The sequence below is a fragment of the Macrosteles quadrilineatus genome, unplaced genomic scaffold (genome assembly GCF_028750875.1).
Source record: "Macrosteles quadrilineatus isolate MER2022 unplaced genomic scaffold, UCM_ALF_1.0 Scaffold_4__1_contigs__length_99947679, whole genome shotgun sequence".
Classification (NCBI taxonomy): Eukaryota; Metazoa; Arthropoda; class Insecta; order Hemiptera; family Cicadellidae; genus Macrosteles; species Macrosteles quadrilineatus.
This window is the reverse complement of record NW_026542597.1, coordinates 14,525,711-14,548,307: the sequence shown is the minus strand read 5'-3', so window position 1 is coordinate 14,548,307 and position 22,597 is coordinate 14,525,711. Positions and strand designations below refer to the sequence as shown.

The following is a 22,597-nucleotide window of genomic DNA, read 5'->3' as shown; positions in this document are numbered from 1 at the left end:
TATGTCGCATATAATATCGTATCATTAAAGTTTGTATTAAGGAACGCGGCAGCGTTCCGCCCCGCCAAGTCCCCCAGCGGTACACAGCTGCTGCAGTGTATATATACATGACGTGACAAAGTGGCTTTTTTACTCGTCTATAGCTCTGAAGAAACAAAAGCTATTAAAATAATTGTTCATCTACTGGATAGGGGCAATCATTCTCAACAAAATTAAAAAAAAAGAATTTAAAAAACGGTTGTGTTTGAGCCAAGAAAAACTAGTTTGAAAATTCACAAATTTTCCGTGTTCTCCTTCTTCTCCTTAAATGTTGACGGACCTACAGCCCAAACCACTGGCTCAATTTTAATGTTTTTTATGTTGTTTGAAAGCCCTTAGCGTGTAGATGTGCCTTTTGAGGGTCTCAAGTCGGTGCGTTGACCCATAAACCCTTGGCAAGCCCTCAAAGTACGAGTTTGGCCCATTTAAATAACATGGGATTAAAATCAAAACAAAAGAAGGACCAGCTGCGATTAAATCTTAATTAATTAAATGTTAGAGAAATTCATAGGAACAGCTGAAAAATTATTTTAATACTTTTATAAAGTATTTTTTTCAGGTATACTGAATGATTTGAACTACTTACTATATAAAATTACTTAGAGCAGTGATATTCCCCGATACTTTCCATTGAAAAATGCAGTGTACCGATGGTACACTGGTACAGCAGCTCGTCATTTTTAACAGTTTAATACTACTTATCAAAACATATGAAACCTAGGAACTTGAAACTTAGTACTAGTACGCTAGTACTAAGGTTTGTTCTATGTTTTGATACACTAAAACAAATAAAACGATCGGGAAAATCACTCTACATATGTTAAACAAGCAATTAAAAAGTGATATGTAAATTTAGGATAAATGAGTTATTCAATATTTGTTTTGCCTTATGCTATTTCTAACAAACCTAATTAGTTTGATTACATTTTTACATCTCTAATAAGGGCTCAATTTACACTAGTCTTTAGATATACGGGTTTAATTATTAGAACACTTATGTAACATCAACACATTTTATGTTGTTCAAGATGAGCATTGATGAAATTTTAAACTGAGTTTAAGCCCAGTGGGTTTGTTAAATAGTAATTTTGGTACGTGTGTCAAAAAGTTTTTAATCTGTTTAAAGCAGATAAGACCAAAAATGTAGAATTTAGTTCTACATTAACAATATTATTGAAATTAAATGAGATGTAGTTGTGCCGTGGTCTATATATCAGAGAAAAGAGGATTTTTATTTTAACTGTTAATTTTCTACAAAAATAAATAAAATCTAACAAAAAACCACTAAGTGGTAACACTTTCCCCGCCAAGTCAGCAATCCAAAAAAGTTAATAAATCATTACTTTTTCCGCCAAGAAAAACAATGTAATGTATGTAAGTTTGGCAACTTGGCGGCAGACTTTTGCTCGATCCCTTTAAAAAATGCCATAAAACTAGTTTCATTGAGCAAGTATCCCTCCCATTGGTACATTGCTAGGTGAGAGATTATTTTACAAAATTTGACCTTATTTGTGCCACATTTCATAAATTATACTTAGTTGGACTAATTAATTAGAGAAGTTGATTTGTGAAATTATCCACGAACGTAACTTAAATGAAAAAAACCAAGCAAAAGTCTGCCGCCAAGTTGCCAAACTTACATACATTACATTGTTTTTCTTGGCGGAAAAAGTAATGATTTATTAACTTTTTTGGATTGCTGACTTGGCGGGGAAAGTGTTACCACTTAGTGGTTTTTTGTTAGATACGCAACTAGCTGATGTACCCGTGCTTCAAACGGGAAGAAACATCTGTTTTAGTTAATTTCTTTGGATCAGCTGTCTGAAATTGTGAAATGAGCATTTGGCAGTTCTGATTGTTTGTGTTACGAATTGAATTTAATAGACTTTGGTTTCATACCCTATTTAAAAGACATTGGTTTAATTAACTAATGTACTGTATGGAACTAACATATGATCATATGTTTGATTTTAATTTTATTTCTGGTTAGTAAACAGAGTTGTAGTGATGTTATGATTTTTTTAGAATACAGTTTCTTTTAGTAAGTGAATAAAAGAGGTTTTTATTTTAATTACTCGTTAGAACCTGAAGGGAATATTTAATATTTTTAAGGAATTTCCCCTAAGTTGTAATATATGGCGACCGTGACAGGATGTGATAACGAGTAAATTTGACCCTGTTTTATTGAACACACAAAATTGTTTTGATTGTTTTGATTACTGAAACAGTGAATTGGAAAACATGGCTGAACTAACAAAACTGAAGAAATCAAGATCGGCTATTCGAAGGACATTTACTGTGACAGTTAAAAAACTTGATGATATTTTAAAGGAAGAAATAGTTGATTTTATACAAGTATCAGCACAGCTTGAAGTAATAAATAATCATTTTTGCACTCTCAACGACCTAAATTCATCAATATATGATAAATTATTAGAAGGTGATGCGAGAGATGAAGACATTGATGGAGAACTTCAAGGGCAAAATGAATATATTGTACAATATTATCTTATTTCTAAGAAAGTGGAACATCTAAAAATTAATGAAATGAATTCACATCAAGATGAAAGGAGTGAAACAACGCAAAAAGGCTCAGGATCGGGTAAAGCAGGACGCTCATACAAGCTACCTTATCTGAAACTAAAAGAGTTTAACGGGGAACTAGGTGAGTGGCTCCCATTTTGGTCTCAATTTAAGAAGATCGACGAAGACCAGAATGTAGACCCAGCAGATAAGATCCAGTATCTTATAATGGCAACTGCGGTTGGATCGCCTGCCCGTGACTTGGTTGAAAGCTACCCTGCGACGCCTGAAATGTACAGAGAAGTTGTTGAAGCTCTAAAGAGTCGATTCGGAAGAGACGATCTCTTAAAAGAGTATTACATGAGGCAAATGTTGGCTCTAACGATACAGAACGTCACAAGTAAAGAAAAACCAACCTTATCGGTTCTTTACGACAAGATCCAGTCACACTTAAGGAATCTTAATGCACTGGGAGTGACTCCAGAGCATTGTGCCTCACTGCTATTTCCAATGGTAACATCAAGTCTGCCCGAAGACATCCTCAAACTTTGGCAGCGAACAATGAACCATAACTATAACAATCATGAAAGTTCATCTAAAGAAGTTCTGGAGAATCTGTTGACGTTCCTTAAAAACGAGGTAGAGGGAGAACAAAAAGTCTCCATGGCATTGGAAGGGTTTGGAATAGCAAGTACCAAACACAATGTCAAATATCCCTCAAGTTCCTCTGAAGATTCGTGGGGATCTTCTATCAAAACAAATAAAGGTTTTGAGAAGCCAAACAAACGAAAGCCTTTTGAGAAACAGCCTTCGGCGGCGGCACTTGTATCGACTACGGAAGGTACTTATTCATTGACTTGTGTGTTTTGTGATAAAAACCACAGATCTCAAGATTGTGTGAAAGCTTTGGATATGACTCTTCTTGAGCGAAAAGATATATTAATGAAGAAAGGGTCTTGTTTCAAGTGTTTAAAAGGTCGACACATGAGTAATTCCTGTAAAGCTATGGTAAAGTGTGCAGCTTGTTTAAGAAAACACTATCCGATTATGTGTGAAGATCTTCAAAAGAAAACTACCCTTTCCTTAAATAAAACTGAAAAATCTGATGAACAGAAAACTATTTCTGAGGATAGTACAAGTCAGGCATTAGTGTCGAGTACTAGTAAATCAACAGTGGTTTACCTAAGCACGCTTCTTGTGAAAATAGTTGTGGGAACCCAAGAACACACAGTTCGTGCGTTGATTGACTCTGGAAGCCAAAAAAGTTATATTTTGAAATATTGTGCGACTGATTTAAAACTGAAGAGAATAGGTAAAACTGTAACGAGTCAAGAGTTGTTTGGGGGACGGAAAACTAATTTAAGGTCTCATGGAGTTTATTCTGTAAAACTTCAATCCACATCTGATGGTTTTAATGAGGATTTCAAAGTTTTGGATACACCTCGTATCTGCGGATTCATACCTAAAGTGTCGGACGTCAAAATATATGAAAATCTCAAAGCAAAAGGTGTGATTTTGTCAGATTTTTGTGAATCCTCAGAAGAAGTAAGTGATATACAGTTGCTTCTTGGAGCTGACAGTTGGTCTAAATTGATTACATCGGAGTATGTAAAAGTAGGTAATGATTTGGCTGCTGTGAAAACAAAACTAGGATGGACACTAGTTGGTGAATCTGAATCAGACAGTGAAACTAGAATGACTTCTTCGATGGTATTGACTCTTACTAATCAAGTTAATCTCTCTCACTTTTGGGAACTTGAACTTTTAGGAATTAAGGACCCTGGTACGAAAAAACTTCAGAGTGAAAAGGATAATCAAGTAGCTGAATTTTTTGAAAATACTGTTCAACAAGAAGATTCTGGGAGATATGTTGTCAAACTTCCTTGCAGTGAAGGACAGCCTGTACTAGAGGACAATAAATACGTCGCAGAAAAGAGACTTTGTTCGACTACCAAAAAACTGAAACTTATTGGTAAGTACGATGATTATGATTCTGTGTTTGATTCATGGCTTAAGCTTGAAATAATCGAGAAAGTTCCTGAAGATGAGTTAAATAATATTAATGTACACCTAGAGATCCTGACTTCTCTGAGTACGTCTGCCCTAATACAAGCTCCCAGACGCTTCATATCAAGAAGAGGAAGACCGAAGATTATACAATCAGATATTGGGATGAATTTTGTTGGACTTGACAACGCATTCAATGATTTAGATTGGATCAAAATTGAAGAGGAATGCAGTATTAAACGGATAAAGTGGAAATTTAATGCTCCCGCTGCACCATGGTGGGGAGGATATTGGGAGCGGTTAATACGTGTGTCAAAGGATCTTCTTAAGAAAAACTTAGGACGAGCCTTACTGTGTTACGAAGAACAGATGACGTTGTATGTGAGTGTGAGTGTCTAATGAACAGCCGTCCCTTGGCTTATATCAGTGACAACCAGAATGAACTTACGAATGGTCTTATACAAATTGTTGTACTGTTAAAGTATTTGATGTTTACTGACTTTATGAATTTTGTTTGTAAATTGTTGTCGAACTCCTCAATTTACAAAGGTGGGGAGTGTGTTACGAATTGAATTTAATAGACTTTGGTTTCATACCCTATTTAAAAGACATTGGTTTAATTAACTAATGTACTGTATGGAACTAACATATGATCATATGTTTGATTTTAATTTTATTTCTGGTTAGTAAACAGAGTTGTAGTGATGTTATGATTTTTTAAGAATACAGTTTCTTTTAGTAAGTGAATAAAAGAGGTTTTTATTTTAATTACTCGTTAGAACCTGAAGGGAATATTTAATATTTTTAAGGAATTTCCCCCTAAGTTGTAATAGTTTGCATTTAAATGTCAACGCAAAGGTAAACATTGTGAATTTTCTCATGCTTCCATGGAGACCAATTGATATTTTCTTTTGAAACCCTCACCTCAAAACTTTGGACGTCCAAGGGGCGTAGCCCGAGAGAAACTCAGGGAATTGAATAGGCCTATGACATTCCTAGATATGTGGAATATCTTTGTGCTTAATTTTGGCTGTATCGGTTTAGTATTTTAGTCGTGGCAGCCGCACATACAGACAGACACCTCAATTTTACAATAGTATACTATATAGATGATAGGTAGATAGATAACCAAATGAATATGATTAATCTATCCATAATTTCCACTCTAAAATGTAGTTTTAATATTATTAGCTTGTTGGTCTACAAGTGTTGGGTCTACTGTGGTTATATGTCCCCTCCTCTAGCTATTTTTATAAGTTACTTTCACCTCAATATTCTGAAATTGTTGATTGTATGTGGTTAGTTTGGAGTTAATAAATGGCGGGTTTGTGGTTGGAACTCTTGCTGGCTCCAAGATGAATGGATTCTGGTGGAACTTATCTTCCATTCCACACTATTAGGGGTTTCTTGGAATTGAACCCTTTTGAACCATTGTGAAACTATTGTATCTGCATTGCATACACTTCTATTTATTTAATATTTTAGAAATTCATATATTGAAACAGAATGTATCAAACTTTGTAAAATGTATTGTATATTTTATTATTGCAAAAGAGTCAACAAGTGTCATTTATCAGTATAGCTTTATTATTGTAGTGATGAACTAAAATTTTATAAAAACTTTCTTCAACTGTTGATTATACCAAGAAAGAAGCATTCTGAACCATAATGAATGAAAACTGAATTTAAATGTAATATGCGCTAAAGCTTTTCAATTTCGTACTGATTTAGAGTACATATCAAGTTACAAATGTTATAGAAATGACACACATTGCACATTTCTCTATTGACTAACGTTTATTAGGGTTTTTTTACACTAAATTAAATATCTCTCTTTTATTGAGGTGTGTATATACATTTAAAAATGACCTTAGGTACTTTGGTGTTATACCGTCCACACCTAAATTAGTTACTCTTAGGTTAGGTTCGGTTAACGTCCAGTTATCTTAACATAACCTAACTCAACCAATTATAACCTAACCTAGGTTATAACCTAACCTTATGGTAACCTAACCCAAATTGGGTGTGGGTATAATGCCAAAGTACCTGACCTGACTATGAGTAAAAAACGAACGATAAAATTATAACACCGTTCACTAAATTTTGTTTCTCCCTTTTAAAAAACCAACAACAAAGGAAAGCGTTAAATGACCATTTTATTCACGTAGGATAAAGTAATAACCGAAAAATATTCTGTTCTTGATTACTTTTAAATTCGATTGAGCGAGAAAATAAAGAGTGGATGTTAATGCCCGCGGGCTCTTGTCCCTCCTCCCGTCATTTTAGAATTGACGTCAATTTGACATTTTTCTCTCTTAAGTAATTTTAATACATCCCAAAGGGGATGATTTATTTCAAAATTCAAAATATGCTTTGTTTGAAAAAGTTTGAAAAAGATAGACTCAAATTTTTTTTATGAGGTTTCTTACCTTACTTTTATCTCCTCAAGGAACCAACTTATTTCCACAGATAATTGTCAAACCAGACCATAATATTTTTACATTTATTATATACATCAGACCATGGATTAAGGTTAGCTGGGTAGAGTTGCGAAAAAAAATCTGCTGATTTTTCACCGGTTTGAACCGGAGATTTTCTTATTATTGGTGACCAACCAGTCAGCTGATTTGAAAACCGATTAATAGTTTTTATTCATACTGTACGGAAAACATCCGTTTTTAGTTCTCTAAATCGTCAACAAAATAATCATTTCGGTTAACTTCAAATCGGGAACAGAAAATATGGTACATTTTTTGTTTGCTAACCTCAAAATTTGATTAATAAAGGAACCGCTGCTAATCACACAATATTTTAAGCTGTTTGTAAAAAACAAAAATTTAAAAGTTGGTGATGACTTTGTATAACCTTTAATTATATAGTCTATTTTGTAACGATTAGAAGGTTAGGTATTTTCCACGGTCAGATGAAAATGGTTGTTCACCATACGGAGCGAAATTTTTTTGGTAAATAATCGTACTGCTATACGCATAGGCATATTGACATATTGGCAATTATCACCCAAAGTTTCTAAACATCATTAACAAGGAATTTTCATTACGACGACAAGCTCGAAAAGTTTTAATGAGGATAAAAGTTTAGTTGGAGATAAAGTGACATGCAGAAAAATTTAAAGACCAACGTGAGAAGAAACAGTATCACTCCTTCATAATTCCCCAACTCCCCTCCTCACAGACAATGGGAGTGGGGGATAAAAAGCTTGGGGAGCTCTTACTGTTATTACTTGACAGCTCAAAATGTAATTAGTATCTTATAACTGAGGGGTGTCCGCCGACACACTTTCAGGTAGAGAACGGCTCACTTGTAGAATAAATTTATTGAATTTTCTTCGCAAACATTACTGAATTTACAATTTAATAATTGTTTTGCATGTAAGATGAACTAGTTTGTATTTATTTTTGTGTGTAATTCCATTTTTAAGAACTTGAAGTATATTGATTACCATTATTCGCCTACGTTCTATTCGCTTGTAGTTTCTATTCATCCGGTATTTTGAATTCAAAATCAATAGTAGGTGAGTACCAACTATCAGCTGAAGAACGCAAAGGTGTATTCTTTGAAAGTTTAAATCTCCTTACACTACATTAAACATTGATACTTTATACTTTTTAATTTTTATACATTTCGATGAAATGGCGACCATACAAAGTAGGTATTTTAAGCGAAGTATGAATGTAGATGAGTGTAGGATGAGTGGCGCGATAGTGTAGATAGAGATGTTCCATATTATTACTAAGGGTGGGAATAGTTCTTTTAAATTATCATTATTATCATTATCAAAATTGAGATAGGGATTAGAGATTTAAGATTAAAGATTGGGGATACTGTTATACTGTTCAATGAAATGGCGACCATACAAAGTAGGTATTTTAAGCCAAGTATGAATGGAGATGAGTGTAGGAAGAGTGGCACGATCTTGTGGTCTTGTTAGTGAATAAGGCCGACACATTCCTTAGACACAGCTGTTAATTATTAGCCCATACAGCTAATGGCAACTAAGGGAACTACAGTTTATAGTGGAATCCGAACCACATTTTTGCCTTGGTATATACGATTTGGTCTAATTATTAGCACAGTACTGCGGATAGTCGTAGTACTCACTAGTGCGGACGTTAATCCACACCAGGGAGTATCACATATTTTCGAGATACGCCACGATGGTGCATATTTCACCCAAACACGAGTCAACGATGAGCGTAGAATGAAGTAAGTTGCCACGTGTAGCCTTTTTTTCACAACAGAAGATCAGCTGTTTCATTAGCCAAGATCAATAAATAATTGGCTTTAACCCAATGATCAGAGACGGCTGGGTCCAATTTTGATCCATTACAGCTTCTGAATTTTCTCTGGATCAATCAGGTAATTTTTTGATTGCTTGGTGATCACTTTAACCACTCAGCAACCCAGCTATGCTTACAATGTAGCATACAACCGGCACTGAGCTACACATTAAATAATTATGAATATTGACGAAACTATTTCTTAATAATTAAGGTAATAAGATAATAAATAAATCCTCTACACTATAATAGTTAGTTCATGAAATTCTTTAATACTAGATCCATAAGATACTTAACACTACATACAAATAATACAAGTAAATACATGTGACATACTTAACCTTAGATAACATGCTTAAGGAGTTTTTTACATGGGAGGGTGGTTAGCCCATCGCCACAACCCCCAATATGAAAGGAGGACCTACTTCTGGTCAGCGGGTCCATCGGACCTAGCCGGGAGGACTGACAAGCAGATCCACCGACCTTCCCCCTATCCGCCACCCAGGGGACGCTCCGTATACGCTGAAGTAGGAAAGTGCACGGATACTTTATTACTACATACATAAAATGCTAACACTAGGTACAAAAGATACTTAATACTAGATACATACCATACTTAATACTAACAAGTTCGTTATAACTATTTTTTAATCTTCTTCCGGCTTTATCTTTCTTTTCTATCGCAAATTGTCTTCAATCGGCTCACAGTGTTGCTGCAGAACTTTTTTGATTTCTTCCTCTTAAAGTTTCCCAGATAGTCCAGCTCCTCATCCCATTTATGCATTTATCTTTCATATTCCATCATGTTCTTCAATCACTTTCCTATAGCAGATCCTTTGGCACTTTACTCTGAGCAATCCTTTCAACTATGAGGATCCTTATTGCCTTATAAACTTCCATTTTCCTCAGAAGTCCCTATTTTGGTTGTTTCCTAAGGTGGACCTGCACGTTAGGTCGTATAAGGCAGTAATGACAAGAATAGATGAACCATGGCAAGTTTTCACTGATCTTCCACAACTGATTTACTTATTGCTGTACCTTCTGGAATGGAGTCAAGACACTTAACCTTCTTGAGTCTGTACTCTTCCTCATCATAATTTTGACACGAGGAAAAATTTTGTCTTGCATTGCATCGATTTATTGCCCTGAAGAATGAATAAAACTAATGGTTTCTATGGAAATATTTATTCACTGTAGTGTCAACATGCGACTGTTCAAGAGGCTTAGACCTTATACTACAGACAGTTCAAAGACATGTGTGTAAATTAGCTGTTCTAAATTATATTCACTCTTAATCTACATGTACCTAAATATCCTGTCCAACCTAACCTGCCTATCGTAGGAAAATTCCATGAACTTCAATTGAAACGCAGATCCGATTTGGAAAACTTATATATTGAACTATTCACACTTTAAACTCATCGTAAGCTTATTTGACATGAAACGCAGAAAATTGAAATTTTAAAGGACAAATCTAATCTTTGTACTGTTTTAATAATAGAAGATAAAAGGGAAATGGAGAGAAAGAGGTAAAGTTTAAGAGTAGTGAGGAATGGAGGGAGAAGTCATATTTAACAGTGGGAAGCCATTAATTTTGGCGGCAAAGCTTCTGACCCGTGGCCCTGCCATCAATTATTGTGTCCATGAGCACATAACACCCGCCAATTTGCAGTCCCCGGGAAACCCTGCAGAATAATTGTAACTAGTTGAACAAACGAGTAGAGAAAAGTAACAGTTGAAATCAACTGGAAATATCACGGGTTACTTGTATAGTAGTGTGCTCTTATTTGTAAGCAACAACTAAGTAAATAATGCATTCAATAATTTTTCGAGCATTCAAAAAATTACACAATGTGAAAAGTTAAAAAATAAAAATTGCAAATGTTACATCAAAGGAAGACAGATTACATCTTTTTGTTTTTTCAGCTTAGAATGGTGGGTGAAAAAAAGATTTGATATACTATTTTTTTCGTAGTAATTATACTGTTTAATCAATGTGTTAATTATCGAAATTTGTTTCAAGTACTGTAACAGCAAGTATGGTCTATTTTTCAGGCGAGTGAAATTCTGAAACACGTTTCGAGGTGTCACGCGCATGAATATGATGGAACTAAATGTCACTGTCTTATTTTTGTGAAATTTTACGTTGTTACGTTTGCAAAAACATACTAAACAACTGCCTTCAGCGAATCAATAGGATGTACTAAATTTATAAGGAAGTCTGTTATTATAACGTAGAAAAACTTATGTTTTACAATGTCAATTATACATTTAAGTCCCTGAATGTACCTATTATGTATTGCTCCACTAAGTGGGCTCCCAAGTTTGAATCTATTCATCTATTCACTATCTGACCTTTGCGGTAGTCATCAATTAACCTCTGGTGAATATATAACCCGTGTTAATCCTAGCAACTTCATCCTAACTGACTACTGGTAGCATACATTATGTATTTAGTCCAACATATAAGCTTTGACTATCAAGTCAATGATATAAGTCAATATAAATCCACAATATATTGAAATAAATAAAAATAACCTGTCTAAATACGATATTAATAAGATGTTAAAATACAACAAGCTGCTTCGTATAAATGTGGTAATCGATGAATGTCAGAAGTTATTGGGGTAAAAATTCAGGCTATGATTTTTAACAATTTTAATTTCTAATTATAACAATATCATAGACAAAACATATCCGTTGGTTAGTCCATTACAATATTATGTATATTTATGCTTAATTATGAACATCAAATACAATACTCGTACATAAATACATTCAAAGTTATATCCCCTACACTCATCTCCATTCATACTTGGCTTCAAAATACTTATCTTCGTATGGTTGTTATTTCAATTAAAAGTATTAAAGTATCATTGACTATTGGAAAATTAAGTAGACATCTCATCTATATGGACCAGTTGTCACCATTTTTGTTATTGTAACAGAACATAGTTGAGTTAGCCAGTCACAGAATGCGCTTGTGCGAAAAATATATTTCCGAACTTATAGTTCGTTGCTGATATAGTCGATGGGCCATAGTTGCAAGAGCTCACAATAAGTCTTTCCATCAGTTTGATTTGGCACAAGATGTGTATTCGAGAGAAATCAGTAATTTATATCAGCACAATCTGTCGGTGGCTCACATCAACTAAGACGATTTTGATTAAACTAGTGACAACTTTAACATAGGGAGGGAAAATATAGTTGTATCATAAACAAAAAGAATTAAATATAGACCGTCATCCAAGCTGCGGTTACCATAGGTTCTGGCCATAGATCTCTATATAGATCTATGGTTCTGGTGCACACCGCTCGGAGCGCCATTTAGTTACGGCGTAAGCGCTACGTACTACACGGCGCTCCCATCGGTGTGCGCCAGATCCTATCATAACCACAGACAATGTAAAGTATTACGGTATTATATTGTCTGTGCCGTAACCATGGAACCCGCAGCACGGCTGACAGTCTGGTCTATATTGAATTATTTTTGTCTATGGTTGTATCACGTCAAAGGTTCTATCTACACCATGTTGTTGTCACCATTTTCAATTTATAAAATAAGAACGCAAAATCCCAGTGAATACTGTATTGCTGCACTTGTTGTCCAAAACCGAAACTATTTATCATTTCAGCATGCTCTTTTCAACTTTTCATCAATTTGGTTTCAATATTGAATCAATTTTATTCGTCAGAGGACTTGATGGTAAAAAAAAAATTGCGATAAATGAAATAAATTGGTAACAACCAGTATAGGCATTAGTTAGGACTAAAAACCTCGGTCAGTTCTGTATAGTTTATTGTGTTAACAGCATACTATATTTCTCATTTTGTTGATAACATACTACAATTTTATAGTGAAAACTAGCTGTACCCGCGGGCTTTGCCCCGCTTATAAGTATTCGCACGGCTCAATCACGTCCTGCTTGATGTTCGTTCGCTACGCTCACTCACCTTTTGGTTGCAAATTAGCTGTTGTCATAAATTTAAAAAAAGTCCTCCCTTTTATTGTTTATAATACAGTACTTTGATAAAGGTTTTTATGTTTTAATATTTAACATTGGAGAATTTAAACGTTGTTAAGTGCACAGGTGTGCTGCGATTGGGGTTTAATACATTTTTACTTATTTAAAAGTAAAATAGTTTTCTGTGCTGCAATCTGTAGAAACACTGTGGCACTACTTCAAATCATGACTAATGCTAATACAAAATGTTGTGATTATTCAAACCTACAAAACAGTTGGTGAAAGTAAACATCTGCTTTTAAATTATAATGATTTGTAAACATTGTAGATCAAAAAGTCTGACACTGGCCCACTTAAAACCCTCTGGGGCATAGCCCTTATGACGGATCTGCACCAAACTTCACTCGAACCATCCTTGAAAGATGCTTAATAATGCCTGAAAGTTTCATTACAATCTGTCGAGTGGTTTCGGAGTCCATAACGTATATACACACACACATACATACATGCATACATAGTTCCTCTTTTATAGATATAGATAATATAATATAATTAATTTGTAGCTTAATATTGCTGTTCGTAAATTGTGTTCCTAATTAGAATAAACAAATTAAATTATCGGATAGTTTCGATTAAATCAATTCTTCGATAAAAAAAATTGTTTCTGGAAAGATTTGCCTATCTATTAGGAGTCATTTTAAGGTGGACCTCAAAAATCGGGTCACTTATTCATAACTTATTTATAACTTATTCACTTATTGTAGTTGGAGGAATTTCAACTTGATCCTGAAGTAAAGAAGTCCAACGATAGATCAACCGTACCCCACCCAAGGAGTATAACAATCCAGATAATTTACTTAATTTTAGGTTTGTCTGATGATATTTTAGATTTGATAAAAAAAGGAGTCTAATTAAATAATTTAATATATGTGTTTATGGAATTACCAATTAATATTTTTTTATTGTAACCTAAGTTTACTTGAGAAGACTTTTATAAAACAAGTCAGGCCCGAAGGTAGCAGCCCTACTACACCTGGTCGCCATTATGAAAGGCGCCAAGGGAGGGCTTTCAAAGTTATTACTTCACAGCTCTAAATGTAATTAACGTTGCTTTATTGCACTAAATGGTAACTTTGTTTAGCCCTGGGGAAGGAGTAATTCTAAATAATTTGTGTAACTGTGACATTAACTATTATAATTGCAACCAGTGTAATTAAAATGTTAAATAATTTACAATTTGGTGCCATAGAATCTTTTTCAAGTGCATTATTTACTGATCTGGTAGTTAAAAACTATTTTAATACTGATAAATTAATAGAAATTACATTTCACTATTCTTTGTGTTAAATGAACTGTTTGAATATCAGAGTTATCAATGTACATATTGTGTATTAACACACATCTTAGAGTTGTGAAAATGGTGTTTTAAGAGGTAGATGAATATAAATTGACAATTTATAAATTCAATTCACATCGCAAGTATAGAACCATTACAGTGAATAGTTCAGCTAACCTCAATAAGGTTAATTTGGAACCACTTAAGAGTTGTAGAGGCTATTCATAAATGACTCGACTCAACATTGTACTACAGTACCACTTCTTCCAACGATCATTTTGTGAAATAATTTTTATCTTTTGAATACTATTTTTATCCCAATGTAAATATATGCATTTTCATTGGTAGGCCTATAATTAAAGAAGATATGACGTATTAATCGTAAATTACGTTTTGATAAAAACCTGACTAACGTAACAAACAAGATTTTTTTGAATTAACAATTGAGATAGCAGCGAAGGGGTGTCCGAAATAAAATGTAATTCAGGCTGAACCCAAGAACTGGAACCCGTAACTAACACTACTGAAATTATAGTTTGATTCAATGGATATTTCAAAATTAATTAATTGTGATGAAATCCACTTTGATTGTTGATTGTGAATTAATTGCTCAGTGTATCGTACTGAAGTATTTTAGTTACTAAAATATATATTTTTGTAAAAATTATATCTTGACATTGCACATCATTTCAATAACTTTTCCTAGCATCTTAAACTAGCAGTTGAATAACTACTACGTTATTCATTGGTTTTATAATACTAAAAAGGTTGACGGTGAATCAAACACGTGAACTTAACAATGTTATCCAACACAAAATTACATGAGTTTTTTGCTTTCTAGTTATAAGAAAAAAGTGTGCTGAACAAGATAAGTATACAGCACTATATTAACTTTATAGTTACATATCGTTCTTTAACGTAATCTACAAACGCAAATAGAAACAAAAGATTCTCATAAAGTAAATATATTCTTGAAGCATTGTTTATTGTCTCATAAAATGTGAGGATTCCCTTCTCAGTAATAATGTGTAGCAAGAGAAAATTCCACATAAAATTGGTTTACTGAAGTAAATAAAGATGAAATACATGTTCCGACGGTAAAAGAAAATTTATGGTTGGTGAGAGATGTAAAGATGTAAAATGGACAACTGTGAAGAAGAGTTGTAAAAGTCCATATTATACATGGCTGGTTCCCGCCTGTTGCCTCGTGTTCCTTTGATACATTGCTGTAATAAAAATATACATATTTTTACAAAATATTTGCGACATTGTTCACACGTTTTTATCACCAGTTAAAACGTAAGTAAATGAACCTTAAAGTTAGTCACAAAATACGTAAAGCGATTGTGACTGCGAAAATATAATTTAGTTTTGGTGTAAAGGTAGAGCGCAGGACTTTGGTCCCCAAGTACCTGTGTTCAAATCTTGTCAATCACCAATTAATTTTATCTATGCTCCAATATCTAACAAAGCTTCCTTTTATTTTAAAACTAGCTGTACCCGCGGGCTTTGCCCCGTTTAACTTCATAAGTATTCGCATGGCTCATTCACGTCCTGGTTGAAGTTCGTTCGCTACGCTCACTCACCTTTAGGTTGGAGCTCGTTCGCTGCGCTCACTTGACTTAAGGTTAGCTCGTTCGCTACGCTAACTCGCCTCCAGGTTGAAGTTCGTTCGCTACGCTCACTCACCTTTTGGTTGGAAATTAGCTGTTGTCATAAATTAAAAATAAATATAGTGCTGCACCCTGTTGGTAATCCTTGTAACTTTGATGCTATTGAACATCATAGAACAGAACCAACTTGTATAATTGAAACAGCTGTTAAGATTCATGAATTCCTTTTAAATATGAAAAATCATAAGGTTAACATGGGGAACTACAGAGCCACTGGGGCGGAGCCCGAAAGGACTTTTGAGATAAGAATATGCTTTAATGTTAATCGGGAATGTGAGCTATCATCATGCCAAATTTCAGCCCAATCCGTCCAGTAGTTTATGCGTGATTGAGCAACACACACACAAACTCACAAACTTTCAGATTTATAATATTAGTAAGATACAAACTAAGTTTCATAAGGACCTAAAAAAAGATACAAATTGCTTATGTTAAAATAAAAACTGGCGGATATCCGGTTAGCGAAGCGTTTTCGAGAAACACATAATCCTCGACTTTATCATTATTTGTCTGCCAATAAAGCCGGTGACTTGAGATACAGTACCAATGAAGTCTTTAGGTAAAAAAAGAACATAAGTCACTTTTACCTCTTCCTTTAGGACTAGAGGGTGTGTGGTGTTATATAACGTACTTATATAAAACGGTAGCTTTTTAATCATGGTGGATCCATGATGGCGTTCCTGTTGAGTAAAAACTGTATACAGCTGGCCTATACCGAACCGATGGAATTGCTACTTTAGCAGCCAAGTCAGTGCTGCGGCTTAGTCTTACTTTTCCTATTGGGCTTCTTTACCCTGTTTTTTTTTTTTAATTGCAAACCAATTCATTATAATCGAACGCAAGTTGACTACTAAAAAAAAAGTATCCGTACTTCATCGGCTCTGGGAAGCGAGCTGGTCTAGTGTTTAGAGCGCGGGACTCCGGTCCCTGGGGTCCCGGGTTCAAATCCCGCCAAATCACCAATGGATTTTTATCTAAGTGATGCCGTAACCCCCCTAGGTCTAGTCCGGTCTAGCCTGATGTAATGTGAAAAACAATTCCGGGCTCGTGCCATCCTAGGGAAAAAAACTTCTTCCGCTCGGCCTAAATCTAAAACTATTAGAGTCTAGATTTGTAGTAACAATGTAGCTTTATTTGATCTATTTAAGGTTTCGAGAGCGGTTAAAAGAGATAAGAATGTCTTACTTCAATACTGTATAAAGTACTGTGTTTAGATTTATCAACAATTAATTCATTTTGAGTCCTAGCTTTTGATGAAGACAAAACCAGGTCGTATAAGCCTACATGGGTTTACAGCTTGTACAATGGCTAAAAAAACATATGTTGATAAAGTAACAATCCTACAAGAAATATCTCATTCATTCACACTCAATATGGATGGGGGTTTCGCTTATCGAATCTAATTTGATAAAAGTCTAACATGTAGGGTCTCCCCAAATTACTTCCCCTCTAATACTCTTGAGCAGGTTTGCTGGGGATATAAAAGTCCGTGGAAGCCATTACGGTTATTACTTTATGGGGAGAAATGTAATTATCTGTTATTATTACATTACCTACTTAATAACAGGGCATGTGGAAGGTCGGGTCTTTAAGAGATTGTTGGGTCAATCAATAACGCCCATACAAAAACAGTCAATACATAAAGGATATTTCTTTATAATTTCATAAACATTTGCTTCAATATCGATTTCTCATTTTTATCTTGCACGGATAAATGAGCTGTAACTATCTTATCTCACAAATAATTTAACTCTGAACGATTTCTTCAGTTTAAATAAAAAGTTCTAGAAACTTTGAAAACCTGGAAAACATGAATTAATATCGTACATCGAAAGCAAAAGTACTACTTCCTTATAATACTTATGAACAAAAAGATAGTGATTATTAAATTTTATTGAATTCAAATAACTTATTCACTTAGGCATTGTTATAAATGACTTATTAGGTTGAGTATGACTGAATATCAAAATATATTTACGATTTAAAATACAAATTTGAATGACATTTTGTTGTTGTTATAAATAACATTTGTTTAAGTCAAAACCATTTTGTTTCACATATCTACCACGCAAATAATAATAATAAAAATATTCGTTCTCATACTGAAAAATTATTGAGAACGATTTTAACTCCAAATCTCCAATTCTCCAAACAAAAAATTGTTGATTGGTCATATATTTGGAGATATGTTGTTTTAGTCATGCATTCGGCCAATGCATGACTAAAACAACATATCTCCAAATTAAAAGAATCTTTTTTAACTGTAATTACTGCAATTAGTTCTAATTACAGTCTACACACAAAACCCAATAAAACGTTTTACAATGTAATTGGTGTCCTAGACAGATTTTAAAAAGTTATCTATTAAACAAATTGTTCTTGAACTTCTACTATATTAAATTGAAACCTTTAACAGTGTGTTATGTATATTACCTTTGTGTCATTTTGGTATACGATGTATATTAGGAAAAATATGTAAAGGAAAGCAAACTATTTAAAAAATATAAAATACACCTCACGCATGACAACACTAATTACAGCAAAGGATATTTATATCCTTGTAAAAATTCTCTTTAACGCTTAATTAGATCATAAAACGCTGTAAAGTTCCGCCATTTTTTTTGTTTTGGCGATGTTAATGCACGACCATTAACCGAGCTAACGAAGTGGGAGGGTAAATTAGGGTATAATTACGCTAACTTTATACCTTGTTACAAAACACATTTTTAAAACTTTGTAACTTCCATTTAGGGGAGAACATTTAAGTTTTAAATTACATTCAATATCTTAATGGGGTGTTTCTATTTATTTTAAATAGTTGTCTGTGAAACTGTTTACAGAATAGTACACCACTTATTTCTGTAACCCTAGATCAAATACATAAAAATAATATATTTAATAAATAATGGTTTAAAATACCTTATACTGTCAAAGTGATCCTTTGTAGTCCAAATATAGGCTACTGCAGTTTCGTTCCCGATTATGGGAACTTCATCAGGCTGTCAAGGACATCAAATTTCGTTCCAGAGGAAGTCGTTAAGGTTAAAATGAAAATCCATCGATGTCATACATTTAGCACACAAACGAAAACACGAACAATAAATAAACATTACAAAAACGCTGGTACCGGGAAACACGATACGCACGGAGGGCAAATCTAGACTCCTTTTTGAATTTGATGTCCTTGATAGCCTGATGAAGTTCCCATCATCGGGAACGGGAACGAAACTGCAGTAGCCGATATTTGGACTACAAAGGATCACTTTGACAGTATAAGGTATTTAAACCATTATTTATTACTATACCAGTGATCTAACAGGCTAACAACATGAAGTAATATATTTAATAATATTTATATGGTGAAACATAATGCATAACGATAACGTGGTAAAACATCTATCTATCTATACTATTATAAAATTAAGGAGTCTGTCTGTCTGTCTGTATGTGCAGCAGTCACGACCATCGATGTATAATTATTATACATCGATGGTCACGACTAAAATACTTAACCGATACAGCCAAAATTAAGCACAAAGATGGTCCACATATCTACGAATTTCATAGACCTATTTACTTCCCTGAGTTCCTCCCGGGTTACGCCCCTTGGATGTCTCAAGTCTTTAGTTGAGGTTTTCAAAAGTAAATATTAATTGGTATCCATAGAGTAATGAGAAAATTCACAATGTTTACCTTTGCATTGACATTTTAATGTAAACAATCAGAACTGCCAAAAAATACTCATTTTACAATTTCAGACAGCTGATCCAAAGAAATTAAATATATTTTACACAACTATGTAGTAGGATTATTTAATCTAACACTTTATGTTAGATTATTTATTCTAAAACTGAATGATTTTGAAACAGATTTTTCTTCCCGTTGCGAAGCACGGATATAGCAGCTAGTATTATATAAAACATTACCATACTATGTGAGGTAGTAAGAAGAGCAGGATTTTGACCGTTCCCTTTCAACACGCCAAAAATTTAATTGGCGTAAAAAAACCTGCTTTTGCCCTGACATGGATCTTTGACCTCTAAATTAGACTTTCCATTCCCTTTTCAAAGAAAAAAGCAAATTAAAAAATAATATATAATGAATTTAGTCACTGACAGAGTACGCTGATATAACTTACTCTCTTCTGACAAACATGCACAATTTGACTTGACCAAACTAAAAGCGCTACTTTTGTAAACTATAACATCACGTGGACTATCGTAGAATTGAAAATTAGACGCTCAACACCAACTTTGATGATTTTGATTCAACAAATTTAATGTGAGAATGGTATATCTAATTCCTAGTAAACGATTATATTTTCTTCCTTGTTTATGTCACTGAGATAGTTAACTTGACATAATTGATGCTATTGCTTAAACAAGTCGATTTATCAGTTTTACTTCGTAACAGGTTTGTGTATTCGACAGAAATCAGTAATTTACTTCAGCACAATCTGTCGGTGACTCACTTCAACTACGTCCATTTTGATTTGAAAACTAGCATCAACTTAAACATGAGAAATGGCTTGTTCAATCAATAGTCTAAGGTCATTTGCCATTATGATTGCCAACATTAGTGAAGCATACCTCTTCTAACCTCTTCATGGTTTTGCAGCAGTGGCGAGCCTGAGGCTGAAGGAGCTGACAGGACCCAAGTTCCCCGACCGTGGTGAGAATGTCCACCTTGTCTGCAACTTTGACACCGGAGACGCCAAACTTTACTCCGTCAAGTGGTACAAAGATGAGAACGAGTTCTTCCGGTACATGCCAGACCAGAGGCCGCCCACTCAGCTGTTTCCGCTGGAGGGTGTGCTGCTGGAGGTGAGAGAAGGGGTACTTATACTCAGAGAGCACAGGTTATACTTTTTACGCGCCACGAATATTAGAAAACAGAAACTATGTGAATCATAAACATACGGCAAAAATGACATCACTGGCCCGTATCTTATGATAGTCTAACATCTGATTAAATTTTTGGACAGTTCCATTTAAAGTTGTCCTTACTTTAGGGCCAGTGGCGTCATTTGTTTATGTTTATGATCCATAACGTGCCTGTTATGAATTTTTCGTGGACGTCATTTGTCTAAAACAGAATTTTTTATGGGTAGATAATGATAATGTCTGCTCTTAACTCTTTGGTAGAGCGTTCTGTATGATCTGCAAACTTGCATAAACAGGATGTTACACTTTAACGGACGTTATCCTTTGTTTCCAAAAAAACTAACACCAGCTGTTTTTAATCATCCCATCACAGAATTTATTCAACCCTCACTCATACTCCACTCGTCTTCGAATCAAAATACACACCCTAGCGTGACAGAATCGTTGAAATCTATTCACATCCAATCTAAATGTGTATAGTATTTCTAGAATTAAAATTGACAATTTACAATATTGTTTGGAACTTTTGTTTGTTTGACTAAACTTTAGATTTTATTACCAACTAGCTGAGTTTAGTGGTCCCATATGCATGGATGGTGCTCGTAAAGTAATCAACATGTCACCAGTTCAATCATGAAAAGAGTGAGAATCTTTTTGATGGTTCGAAACTGAATTAAGCTTTCCTTTATCATTGCCCTTTTAATAAATGGTCCTGACTCTTAAACAGCTGTTCTTAGTCACTAAAGCTTTGTTACAGACCAAGATAAGCTGGTCTATTAGCCAGGATCATTAGTCAGATGGCCTTGAAAGTAAATTAAGTACCTTAAATTGCAATTTGTTATTAATAAAAATTGCACCTGTAACATTTAGGTAGATATGTTGAGGTGGATTAAGCTGAAACCACCCCTAACCACCACTAACTGTTAACAGTGTTGTGTAAGATTTGTTAACCGATCTATGTATCTGTCTGTTCAGGAGTCGCTGTCAGGTATAGATCACGTGACTCTCAGAGATGTCACATACGACACCAGCGGCAGCTACAGTGTAAGATTTGTTAACTGATCTGTGTATCTGTCTGTTCAGGAGTCGCTGTCAGGTATAGATCACGTGACTCTGAGAGATGTCACATATGACACCAGCGGCAGCTACAGATGCGAAGTCTCCACAGAGGCTCCTAACTTTGAAACGGTTTTCTCAAACCACAATATGTCCGTCCTATGTAAGTATTTTACTTTAGAAGTTTATTTCAAATGAAAAAAAACCCCCGGAAATTAGCTCACGTCCAACTCTAACACTTTCCATTCTTGGAATTTTCTGTAGGATTTCATGCGATGTTGATTGGAGCTATAGGGTAAACTACCCCTTTGTGGCAAACCTGCGTAACAAGTGAACAACAGGTGGCTTTACTAAATTTTAGTTCAAAACGATTAGAAGCATAAATTCAACATAATCCTTTTACAGAACATAATTAAACATAGTATTTAACATCATGGCGGTCTTACATTAGCAGACGACTATTTCACAGTTAGTTCCGTCCATTCTTTGTAGATGGGGAAATGCTGTTTTGTTTTTCAACCAGTGTTGAACAAATTGACACCAAATACGAGTAATCGGTATATTTAAAACCTATTGTAAAATTTTTATTCGTATTAAAAACTATGAGTAAATCAAAATTCGAGGCTGTAGCTGCTTAAATGGGCCTATCTAAAAAAAAAAACAGATGTTTCGAGATAATTGCTGTTAAAGTTTTAGGTTATGTTTGGCTGTATGCATCGGAGGTCTTCTATGCTTAAAGGACCCGGTGACACGGTGTCACCATATTTGGTGTCACTGACACCAGCTGACTTTAAGAGTCATACGGACCAAACAAACT

At 34.4% G+C, this 22,597-nt stretch overlaps 1 protein-coding gene across 1 annotated transcript in view; it reads left to right on the top strand.

Annotated features, from left to right (window-relative positions):
* Positions 1-22,597, top strand: part of LOC128992448 (uncharacterized) — a 62,605-nt gene that overhangs the window by 33,259 nt on the left and 6,749 nt on the right. The window contains exons 2-3 of the mRNA XM_054416025.1: positions 20,459-20,664; positions 21,808-21,943. Coding sequence (XP_054272000.1) covers positions 20,459-20,664; positions 21,808-21,943 — 342 coding nt within the window. The remainder of the gene's footprint in view (positions 1-20,458; positions 20,665-21,807; positions 21,944-22,597) is intronic.